At 46.1% G+C, this 12,668-nt stretch overlaps 1 protein-coding gene and 1 long non-coding RNA gene across 2 annotated transcripts; both read left to right on the forward strand.

Annotated features, from left to right (window-relative positions):
- Positions 1-538: 538 nt before the first annotated feature.
- Positions 539-6,475, forward strand: LOC132472390 (myocyte-specific enhancer factor 2A-like). Its single transcript, XM_060071995.1, has 4 exons — positions 539-1,654; positions 2,068-2,148; positions 4,186-4,389; positions 6,338-6,475. Exons 2-4 carry the CDS (start codon positions 2,095-2,097, stop codon positions 6,473-6,475), a joined length of 396 nt encoding a protein of 131 aa, XP_059927978.1. The 5' UTR covers positions 539-1,654; positions 2,068-2,094.
- A 327-nt stretch (positions 6,476-6,802) lies between these two features.
- Positions 6,803-8,735, forward strand: LOC132472217 (uncharacterized). Its single transcript, XR_009529037.1, has 3 exons — positions 6,803-7,005; positions 7,458-7,551; positions 7,929-8,735. It is a non-coding gene; the product is annotated as an uncharacterized LOC132472217 (long non-coding RNA).
- Positions 8,736-12,668: the final 3,933 nt, after the last annotated feature.

Genomic DNA, 12,668 nt, shown 5'->3' on the forward strand with positions numbered 1-12,668 from the left:
ATAATACAGCGGGATCCCAACCACCATCGCGTGTTTTAGGTCTTATATTTCATTCAAGGTGGTATTAAAAAGGTCTTAAAGGCACCCAGTGCAACTTTATGTAAACATTCAATGAAAAATAAACATTCAATTTCTAGTCTTTTTTACACGTAGTAAGTTTCAATAACTCCATACCATTACATATCGACATTCAAGGAGCAAAGATGAGACGTCGTTGTGTGGTGAGAACTGATAGAAAATCGTAAACAACAACAATCGCCGGTGGGGAGAAGCCATTTTTCCATTGACTGGAAGCCTGCTTTATTTATTGTAGGTTACAAAAAATAAAGAAAATGGCGGCATTGTTGTTGTTATCGATTTTGTATCAGTTCTCACCACACAACGACGTCTCATCTTTGCTGCTTAAATGTCGGTATGTAATGGTATGGAGTTATTGAAACTTACTACGTGTAAAAAAGACTAGAAATTGAATGTTTATTTTTAAGCCTCGAAAGTTGCACTGGGTGCCTTTAAAAAGTCTTAAATTTGACTTGCTGAATCCTGCAGATAGCCTGACTGTGGGACTATATCAGTTTGCCGGTACTTGGGGTCCAGCGGGGTTTTACAGTCTGTAAAACAGTTATTCAGCAGATAAGGCAACACAACCCAACCCACCAGTGAGCCTAGCTGGAGCCCCCGAGCCGATAGGCCGCCATCTCCTCCCCTGCACGATGTCAGCGTTGGTGTGGCTCTGCGTGGCCTGGCCGTGCAAATGCAAATTATGTTGCATTTGTGGATCCAGTCGGTGCAGCCAGACTATTTGAATATTGTCCACAACTTGGAACTAACATTTCTATTGGCAGAGCATGACAGAAGAGGAAACATTTTCCTCCTGATATAGTTGGTTATTGTTGGTTGTTTACTGTGAACGAAACAACATAGGTTTATGTTCACTTCTGAGTTCCAGTTGGCCCTTGAGAAAAACACGTACCACTTATGAAGGTTACATTTTGCCACGGAGAGAAATAATGAATGTTTAATGATATCCCTTTTTTAAAAGAACAGGTCCAACAATTATTAAATATGCTCATTTCTCCAACAGACAAATATATACGGGTGAAAGTTACATTCCAACCACAAATAACATGGTTAATCAATCAAGGTTAATCAATTATATTCCGGTTAATTAACTCTATAGAATATAATGATATGACGACATTACTTTTGTTGTCCATTAAATGAGCTGTAGGTAGGATTTGGAAGTAGATTGACACTAAACCACCCAAGAACATACCCTCCCTCTCTGCTCCCCTCCCCTCGCTCCGCTGGATTCCCATAACCAATCAGGGAAGAGTTACCGTGATTGGTCAGAAATGAGCCAGGAGCGGTCAAAACTCGCGTAGAAGCAGCCACAGCCAATTCTCAACAGATATTCTCACAGCACATTTCACTTACTAAAAGCTGACGAATGGCCGTGGTTTATCAAACAAATTACACTGAAATGGTAGCTCTTCAATCTAACAGCGTCTTTAAGTAGGCCACTTCATAAGATGAGGTGGGGATAGAGGGCAGTGTGTAGGTGACACTTTCGGAGAGCCTCTTAATGTTTACAGGTAGCCAACACAGACAGAAGCACCCTTTTTCAAGCCTGTGTTTCAAACTTTGACCTCTTCAGGTAAGTGCATATGATTCATTTGTCTCTTTGAGAAAGGGGGAGAGAGTTTTATGTCCAGTAAAATAATGCACTATTTCAATCATTTTTTAAGATTGAATAGATAAACTATCATTTGTGTATGATGCTAGGGTTTTGAATCCTCATTTGAGTGCTTTCTGAATGCATGTAATGCATTAGCATTTATTTGAAAGCAGGTTCCTTCTTAAATGTAATTAAATTCATGTTTGTCCTCACTTTTCTTTACATACATCAAATTAGATTGCAACTAGTAGACCTAATGATCTGTCCCTTAACGACCATGAAATACTCCACCTTGTCTTCAGTTTTTAAGGATCTGTAACCTAACGAATGCAGATCTCAACCTGATTCTCCGTTTTCTTTTTGATCCGTCAACTATCCCCTGCTTCACTCAGATCTCCAGCTGATCCTCAGCATCTAAGATGGGGAGGAAGAAGATCAGCATTTCCCGCATCCTGGACGAGAGGACCCGACAGGTGAGCCAATCAGAAGAGAGGAAACACATTTCATTTGGTTGGTTTATTTGTAAGCTATTGTACTGAGAGCTGTCCAGTGCAACTCTACAACTGGTTTGACTGGGCACAGCCCAGTGTAACCTATAATTGATTAACCATGTTATCAATATTATTTGTGGTTGGAATGTAACTACCACCAGTAAATATTTGTCTGTTGGAGATATGAGTATATTTAATAATTGTTTACCTGTTCTTTAAAAAAGGGTCATTATGAAACATTCATTATTTCTTTCAGTGCCAAAATGTATCCTTCATAAGTGGTACGTGTTTTTCTCAAGGGCCAACTGGAACTCAGAAGTGAACTTAAACCTATGTTTCATTCACAGTAAACGACCAACAATAACCAACTATATCTGGAGGAAATGGTTTCCTCTTTTGTCATGCTCTGCCAATATTAGTTCCAAGTTGTTGACTTTATTCAAATAGTCTGGCTGCACCGACTGGATCCGCAAATGCAACTGATTTTTGCATTTGGTGTCGTAACCGACAGACAATAACCAACCATATTAGGAGGAAATGGTTTTCTCTTTTCTATAAACCTGAGTAGAGGGCCCAGAGACTCTGAGTAGAGGGCCAAAGGTAGTACCCCTAGGAGAGGGCCCAGGTTGCGCCCAGGGGTACCCCTATACCTGAGTACCTGAGCATCGGGCCCTGTTCCCGGGCTACCTGGGCCCAGGTAGCGCCCTGGGGGTAGGTGGAGCTCCGACACTCTCCCGTTAGGAATGCACTGCAGGGCTGAGCTCTAGTGTGAGCTGGTCCTGACCCGGTGGCTGAGCCCTCTCCCTCCCTCTGTGTGTCTGTGCGTCCCTCTGTCTGTCTGTCTGTCCCTCCCTCTGTCTGTCTGTCCGTCCCTCTGTCTGTTTGTCCGTCCCTCTGTCTGTCTGTCCGTCCCTCTGTGTGTCTGCCCGTCCCTCTGTCTGTCTGTCCGTCCCTCTGTCTGTCTGTCCGTCCCTCTGTGTGTCTGCCCGTCCCTCTGTCTGTCTGTCCGTCCCTCTGTCTGTCCGTCCCTCTGTCTGTCCGTCCCTCTGTCTGTCTGTCCGTCCCTCTGTCTGTCTGTCCGTCCCTCTGTCTGTCCGTCCCTCTGTCTGTCCGTCCCTCTGTCTGTCTGTCCGTCCCTCTGTGTGTCTGCCCCTTCCCTCTGTCTGTCTGTCCCTCCCTCTGTCTGTCTGTCCGTCCCTCTGACTGTCTGTCCGTCCCTCTGACTGTCTGTCCGTCCCTCCGTGTGTCTGTCCGTCCCTCTGACTGTCTGTCCGTCCCTCTGTGTGTCTGCCCGTCCCTCTGTGTGTCTGTCCGTCCCTCTGTGTGTCTGCCCGTCCCTCTGTGTGTCTGTCCGTCCCTCTGTCTGTCCCTCTGTCTGTCTGTCCGTCCCTCTGTCTGTTTGTCCGTCCCTCTGTCTGTCTGTCCGTCCCTCTGTGTCTGTCCCTCCCTCTGTCTGTCTGTCCGTCCCTCTGTCTGTCTGTCCGTCCCTCTGTGTGTCTGCCCCTTCCCTCTGTGTGTCTGCCCCTTCCCTCTGTCTGTTTGTCCGTCCCTCTGTCTGTTTGTCCGTCCCTCTGTGTCTGCCCGTCCCTCTGTCTGTCTGTCCGTCCCTCTGTCTGTCTGTCCGTCCCTCTGTGTGTCTGCCCCTTCCCTCTGTCTGTCTGTCCGTCCCTCTGTGTGTCTGTCCGTCCCTCTGTCTGTCTGTCCGTCCCTCTGTCTGTCTGTCCGTCCCTCTGTCTGTCTGTCCGTCCCTCTGTCTGTCTGTCCGTCCCTCTGTCTGTCTGTCCCTCCCTCTGTCTGTCTGTCCCTCCCTCTGTCTGTCTGTCCGTCCCTCTGTCTCTGTCTGCCCGTCCCTCTGTCTGTCTGCCCGTCCCTCTGTCTGTCTGCCCGTCCCTCTGTCTGTCTGCCCGTCCCTCTGTCTGTCTGCCCGTCCCTCTGTCTGTCTGCCCGTCCCTCTGTCTGTCTGCCCGTCCCTCTGTCTGTCTGCCCGTCCCTCTGTCTGTCTGCCCGTGGTGGGACCAGGTCACCTTCACCAAGCGGCGGTTCGGTCTGATGAAGAAGGCGTACGAGCTGAGCGTCCTGTGTGACTGCGACATCGCCGTCATCGTCATCAGCGGCAGCAACAAGCTGTTCCAGTACGCCAGCAGCGACATGGACCGCACGCTGCTGAGGTACACGGAGCACGGCCAGGCCACGCAGAGCCACACCAACGCCGACATCGTGCAGGTGAGGCGATGGCGGCCTATCGGCTCGGGGGCTTCAGCTACGCTCACTGATAGGTTGGGTTGCCTTATCTGCTGAATAACTGTTTTACAGACTGTAAAACCCCACTGGACTAAGTACCGGCCAACTGATATAGTCCCACAGTACTTGTATAGTACTACAGTTCTATCATAGTACCACGGTATCAGAGTATTACTTATTAGTATTACAGTACATCCTGAGACATGCTTCAGATGGGTAGGCTGGGTCGCATTTGACTAAACTCGAGCTATTCTTTATTTTTAACCGCTATCACCCACAGGTAGACAGACAAGCAGACAGGCAGACAGACAAGCAGACAGTCAGACAGGCAGTCAGGCAGGCATGCAAACTGATGGGTGAAACCTGAACTAGATCATCTCTGTCCTTCCGCAACTTTAACTTCTTGCTAATGGCTTTATGGGTATTTGACTACCTACCTGTGTAAACAGATTACTGTGTGCGTGTGTGTGTGTGTGTGTGTGTGTGTGTGTGTGTGTGTGTGTGTGTGTGTGTGGTTGACGGTGTGTGAACACAGGTTCACATTACTATTGTATCAGGTGTTTTCCGGAGGCCGGCAGCCCGTGCTGTCATCACGTCGTTTGAATGTTTACATGGAATCTCGGATTCCTCGCCAAATGCAAATGAATATTAAAATCATACGGTGTGAAGTGCAGCCTTCCCTGCAGTCAGTTTATTATATTTACATGATTTCCATTATTTAGTCATTAAGCAGGCTGGGAACAATAAACAAGCAGTCGTTATTGTGTTACTACAAACACTTTCCATGTACCGCACAGCCAAGGTTTAAATGTGCTCAGTTTATGTGATGAGACAGGCCCCTTGTGCCTGATGTTCTACTTCCAACAAAGATATAACCTAACCCTTTAAGTCGATCTGAACTCATTCCATTGGGTTTGACAAGGGACGTTTAGCCAAGAGAGGGAGGTTCAAGCGTTGTCTGACCCTTTAGTGTGAAGTTTAGGTGAAACCTACCTGGTAAAGAACAGGTAGGTGAAGTCAAAGGTGCAGTCTGAAGGATTTAGTGGCATCTAGCAGTGAAGTTGCTGAGGTATCTTCCCCCACATATAACACATATTTATGAATATTATATTCCATTTCTGCCATGTCTGTTCGGCTATAGATGCCACTAAACTCTAGACACTGTCCCTTTAAGATAAAGCGGGATTCTATACCAACTCTGACAGAGCCTAATCTTTAGCGTCATTGTTATTCATTTTCAGTATACTTTAGAACAGTGTACAGTAGTAGGTATTACTACAGTATACGTCGTATTTGTTAGTATCGAGTACATTTGTATCTAAACAAACTACTTTCTTTATATTGGTACAGCATAGAGTGCTTGTTCTGGCCATGAGGAGCATGAAAGCCAGAACAACCAGACTTAAAAACAGTTTTTATCCACAGGCCGTCAGACTGCTGAATGACTCTCTCAAACACTGATGACACCCTGTATTTGCACTATATTCAATACTGTGAACTCTATTTATTTTCAACCTTGAGCTTCATTTGCACTATGTACTTGTCTACTAATAATATTCAACATCCAACTTATATATTCAAAAACGTCTGTATTTCAATGTCTTTCAGGGCCTTCTGCTGTCTGCGAACATTGCACATGCTAAACAGCACCCTATATTTAACAGTTTTTGTTTAACTAAATTCTGCTCTTTGTACAGATATTTTTAGCAGTTTAGTTTATTTATCTACTTTTATTTTAAGCATATTTTGTGTGAAGGGAACTTGCAAATTAAGAATTTCGTTGCCCAGTGTAGACTGTTTCCATTGTGTAAACGACAATAATCGATCTTGTATCCTGTATCTTGTATCTACTGCTGTATTGCTGTATGACGTTACTTATTGATCCAGCGTTCAGTAGGAGGTGTAGTTACTAAACTACGTCTGTCCCCAGGCACTGAGTAAGAAGGAGCATCGACGCTGTGCGCCTCCTGATCACCTGACCCCCAAACCGACCAATCACGACGGGCCGCCAGGGCGTCAGGTCAACGCCTCGCTAACCACACATCACCGCATGGTAAAACTAAAGTAATCTACAATTAAAATGTATTTATTTAAAATGAATACCTAATATAATATTGTAAGGATTTGATTGTGAGGATGTGGTGATCGTTATACCATTATAATTATAGCTAACATGATTAACGTTATGGGCCTTCTTTTTATCTGGGTTCTTAATCTTAGCCTGGTGGGGGAACTGAAGGTGTAATTCTGCACGAGTTAACAGTGTTTCTACCTAGAAGCGTCTGAGAGGAGAGGGGAGGCCGTGACCTCATGTTCCTTGGTTCTCCCTGGATGCTCTAATGACGTCCCTCTGAGAGAAAAGCCCTGTTTAAAGATTCAGTCAATCAGACGTCTTTGTTCTTTAGGCACACGGGAACCAGGGGCGTGGGGTCCCTCCAGCCCACCCCACAGCCCTCCTGGCCCCCAGCCCTGCGTGGGGGGGAGGGCGATGCAGGGGGGAGGGATGGAGAGAGAGCCCCTCTGGTCCGGCTGACCTCAGGCTGAAGCCCTACTCCTCAGGGCCGGGTCCGAACCACCTACTGCCCCCCAGGACCCCAGGTAGAGAGAGGGGGGGGGGGGGAGAGAGAGAGAGAGAGAGAGAGGGGGGGGGGGGGAGAGAGAGAGAGAGAGAGAGAGAGAGGGGGGGGGAGAGAGAGAGAGGGGGGGAGAGAGAGAGAGAGAGGGGGAGAGAGAGGGGGAGAGAGAGAGAGAGAGAGAGAGAGAGAGAGTGTGAGTGAGTTTGTGAGTATGTATGGCAATATGAAAGTATTATATAGTACAATATTTTAATACTATGATATAAATATAATATACCAATATAATAATGTGAAATAAGTATCCCAATTTCTTAATATATGATATATAAAACAATATAATAATAAGGTTTAATAATATACTATAAATAAAACAATATGATAATCATATGTATAACAACGTCATAATATATAACACACATAACAATGTTTTGTCCCTGTTTCCGTGGTGATGTGTTTTTTTGGTGCCGTCATCAGACTTCACCCTGAGCAGGGCGGGCCCCTCCCTCGCTGGTCTGTTACCGTGGCAACTCCATCGACTGTCCAGGGCGGCGGTGCTCTACGCGCAGACGTAAGCACCGCCTACGATTTCCCGTGACGGACAGCTCCCCTACCCTATAGGAGTGTAGTATGTCAGGGCAATGCCTTTATGAGGCGTTGCGTCGCGGACGGAGGAGACTTTTAAAAGAGCCCCGTTTCACCGAGTCTTTTAACAAAGTCTCGCCTCCTACCGGCGACTAGGATCATCTCGGAGAGGTTATTGACCAATCACAGCCATCGTCGGGTGCTGTAGCAGCAGCCTGTGTGGCCTGTAGTTGGCTGCTTAGCTACACCAACTCCAACAAGACCAATGAGAAGCCATGCCAGGATAAACATCAGGGCTTTACTGAGCACAAAAGATGCATCCACATCACGTTAGATGTGTCACCCGTCTCTTTCTGTCTGCAGGTCAAAAGGCTCCGCCCTCCACAGTCGACAAATCAAAGCCGTGCCCTACCCCCTGCTGTTCCCCCGCAGCAGCCAATCAGAGTGCAGGCTTCCAGCCGAGGGGGGCGGGGCTTGCTGCAGCGACCGACAGGCGAACAGGACGGACGTCTGCATTCCTCTGGGGGGCGTCGCCAGCCACCAGGGGCCAGCCAATCGGTGAAGCGTATGTGTGCAGACAGCTGGGTGACATAGGGGTCAGAGGTTAAGCGTGATGAGTGTTGATGTCACCTAATACTGTTGTGTTAGTGTTTATTAAGTAGCATTACCGAAGCTTTAAATGCATGCAAATGAGCTGTAAATTACATTTAAGAGCTGTTAATTTATTGTAATGTGTTAGAAATTACTTAGCCATCCATCAACTATCAGTGAAATTCTTTCTGAGAATATTTCTTTTTGAGTTGACCACTGTCCACTGCCTCTGTAGGAGAGCATTTAGAGCAGGGGTCTCAAACTCAACCTACCTGGGGGCCCCTGGAGGTAGAGTCTGGGTCAGGCGGGGCCACATCAAGTATTCAACAGAAAAAAGGAGCACAACTGACCCAATCTAAGTTAATGATCGGGCTATCATTAGATCACGTTGGCTATGTAATCGCTGACAACACGGGACATTTCATAGCGGTTGGTGGAAATCGGGTCATTTTAGCGTCCTTTGGCTTTTGTCGGGACTCAGGACACGCAACTCAAAATTGGGACTGTCCCGGCAAAACCGGGACATCTGGTCACCCTATCACAAGCGATAAAAAAGCGTGGCAAGCCACTCAGCAAAAAGGTGCGTTTGACAACAATGCTAAACTTTGATGTCAAGTAGGGGGCCACAAATCCATCCTTAATCCATCCCGTTAATCACAGAAGTGTGAGATGCATAACTTCCCTTCAGCATCTTTAATTGTTTTCGGTAGCTGTCACGTCTTTGGACTGAGATAAAGATGCTGCTTTAATCGATTGTTTTTCCCATGTGATTGTAGAACGTTGGTGCATTTCGGGGTCTCTCTGTGTTCACATCTTAGTCTAGAAACAGGCCAGTGCCTCTCGTACTGATACGAGGTGTTATTTCCAACATTTCGCCATTTGTTATGTCTCAACAAGGATGAACCAACCTGGTCGTCTGGGCCGTAGCCAGGGCCTTATGAAGGGTGAGAGTGCTTCTGTTCGGTTGTTATTCACGTTTTCTCTATTATAATACTCGCCCCAACCCTTTGGTTCAGTGAGAAGCGGGATCGACAGCCAAGGGGCACGTCTGGAGACGTCAACCGCCTAGAAACAGGCGAAAGGCTAAAGGGGTGAAGTAGTGTTGGGTTTGTGGACTTATGCCATTTTCATCTTAGGTATATCCTTACCTCGCTGTCCCGTTCACCATCCCAGAGTATATTGCAGCTTACAAACATGTCATTGAAGATAACCACCCTCCTAGATCTGTAGCAGCCCAGGTTCCCTATCACACCGTCTCGATGGATGCAGGTCCCCCAATTAAGATCAAATTGAGCTATGCTCCTAAGGGTGTCATTTGTTCGACCAAAGAAGGAAGTGTGTGTTCATATTCAGCCAATGTGAGCCAGGGACAGGTTTTCCATATCAGGAAAGAATCTGTTTGTAAATGTCCCCCTACCCCCATTAACCCGCCTGCCTGGTTCTTCAGCCTGCCAAACGATTGCCACCGATGCCTTGCCTGCGGTAAATGGGAACGTGTTTGTGTGTGGACAGGACGCTTATTCATATCGGCCTCCTAATGGGAGTGGTTCATGTTATGTCGCTTATGTCGTGCCTGCTTTGGAGATTGTGTCAGAGGAACATTTGGAGGGTAATGCTACCATTAGATCTAAGCGTGATTTATTCCGTCAGAACTTTCAAGTTGCTACTCCAACTCAGACAGTCTTTTCTGCTATCATTCCACACTATGGTGTCACAGTTGCTCTTACTGCGATTAGAGATTTAGTCCATATTACAGACGCTATAGCGAATGCTTCCGGCCATGGCCTGACTGACCTTAATCATGAATTGTACAGGCTAAGGACAATGATTTCCCAACATCAGTATCTATTGGACTTTCTTGCTGTGCATCTTGGAGGGTTACTGCGCCATTTACACCAGAGATGTTGCACATACGTCCCTGATGCGTCTACAAATGTGTCTAATTATTTACATGACTTCTATGATAATGTGGCTGGGCTGAAGTTGGAAACCGCTGGTGCGTCCTTGAGAGAATGGCTAAGTGGGTTGGGTGGGTCTATGTTTTCTGAGATAGTTGAAATCGCACTGCCCTTTGCCCTTCCCATTATTATGCTTTATGTGGTCGTCAATTTAGCTCTCTGTGTGTTTCACCGAATGACCCCCCCACCAACCGACCCCCCCGGGGACTGCCCCGATCTTGTTGGCCCCCCTTAGTGTGGCTGTGTTAGAGAGCCCAACCTGTCGCAAGGTCTGGTGCCCAAAACTTTGCAAAGTTTCTAAGGCTAAGCCTTCCTCTGGGCCCTTTAATTTTGTTGAGACTAACGGAAGCACTTTGCTGCGGGGAGCGGTGGGAGCTACTAAAGAAAGGTAGAGCTTCACTGCCGAGCAGAGGGAGTTGTCTGGACAGTCGATTTCCTTTTATTTTTTCTATTTTTTATCTGTTTTGGTTTAATCATGAGTGACCTAGTGAGTTTGTTATTTTTTTAAGTAGCCTACACCTGTTTTACTTATGTATGATGAGTATACTTTTATGTTTATGATGCTTTCTTTCATTGATTTAGTTAATTGTTTACCAGTAAATACACTGAATTCTCATTTTTAAGGGTGTTCTTTAAACTACGTTAGTCTAGAAACAGGCCAGTGCCTCTCATACTGATACTAGGTGTCATTTCCAACATTCTGCCATTTGTTATGTCTCAACAAGGAGGAACCAACCTGGTCGTCTGGGACCTAGCCAGGGTTATTAAGGGTTAGACTGCTTGTGTTCTCTTGTTATTCACGTTTTCTCTATTATAATACTCGCCCCAACCCTTTGGTTCGGTGAGAAGAGGGTTTGACAGCCAAGGAGCACGTCGGGAGTCTGCTCCTCAACCGCCTAGAAACACTAGAGATTATTCCACCTAAATCTGCATCTCGCTGTATTACATCCTGGAATAAACCATCTATTCAACCCTCTTATCCAACCTGTCAAGTTGCTTTGATTTCCATTTGAAGAATTACTACTACGCCGAAAAATACACAACACAGAGGCAATACGAACAGTTTAGAAATAAGCTGAAATTGATCATGATTGAACGTACATTCACGACTTGACTTGACTCCACCTGACTTGACCTGGGCTATTAACAGGTGTGCTGACTGCTATCTGAGGATAATACCTGAAGTCTCAAGGGAATCTCCCTCAGCACAGATTGATGTGCACTGGTAATATTTACACGCCCTAGTGAGATTGCGTGACAGTCCCACCAAGGAACGATAAGGAATGCTGCGAGTGTGTTCATCTGCTATCTCTTATTGGGCCTATTTGTTAACACTGGAAACCGTTGGTTAGGATTATTAGACTTAAATCATTGATTTTTTTTAATGATAAGGACACCATTTTGTATCTAACTTTTTATTGAATCTGAAGAATTGTGTAATCAATGTTGTTGTTTTTGTTCAGTGTTAATATAGTAAGTTATTGTTTTACAACCACTTATCTACATTAGGGTTGTGCCTATCAATGTTGATGCATGCATTGATATGGATGTAGCAAATAATACTACTTTGGTGGTGGAAACTGAAAATGTAATTAAGTCCGATTCTGAGTCTATGTGATCATCACTTGAGTGTTTGTTTTGGCTACGGCCCTGGTTGCAAGGCTACGAGGACTGCGTGTGACCGTGTTGTTACAGGTGTCAGTCACTGGGGGGCGACCGGCAGCAGCTCTGAGGGACGCGTAATACCAAGTCAAAATGTTTGGAATGATATTCTTACCTGCGCCTTCCTAGTGTCCCCATAAACATCCCTGATCATATCAAACAATGCGCGTCCCTGTGCCTTGAATACCTGAAGCAAGGAAGGACCGGGTAAATTATAAGTTGTATAAGTTGTACATACCACAAGATAATGAGGATTGACCTTTGATTTGACCATCAAGGAAATAACTTCCTCTTGATGGGGGTAGGTAGTTGACAGGCATATTGGTTATATTAGAATTCGAAAAGGTCGTCAAAAAACTATAGGCCTTTACTTTATAATTAACCCTGGTCAGTGTGTGCGTGTGTGCATTATACTAACTACTCAATGATCCTTATGCTATTGACTGACTACCTCATCATCATCATCATCATCATGCAATACGCCCCTTCCGCAGGTAAAGGTGTGTGCTCTGTAACTCGACGCCTGGCTGATATGTTATGTTATAGGCCTACGTCTGAATGCAAAATAAACAAAGCCGATCAAAACTCGGTGTGCGTGTGTGCGCGCGTGCGTGTGTGTGTGTGTGTGTGTGTGTGTGTGTGTGTGTGTGTGTGTGTGTGTGTGTGTGTGTGTGTGTGTGTGTGTGTGTGTGTGTGTGTGTGTGTGTGTGTGTGTGTGTGTGTGTGTGTGTGTGTGTGTGGGTGTGTGCGCCCGCCCGCCCGTGCCCGTCCCACCATTCAGGAGAATATGGGCGGCGGCTAGAGCGTAAAGTATGTTGATGAACGACCCACATTATCTCTTTATCTGCCGGCTAACTATTTGGAGGCTGTCGTTTATTTCGCCGACCGCCTC

This window comes from Gadus macrocephalus, chromosome 14 (genome assembly GCF_031168955.1).
Source record: "Gadus macrocephalus chromosome 14, ASM3116895v1".
In the NCBI taxonomy this organism is placed as follows: domain Eukaryota; kingdom Metazoa; phylum Chordata; class Actinopteri; order Gadiformes; family Gadidae; genus Gadus; species Gadus macrocephalus.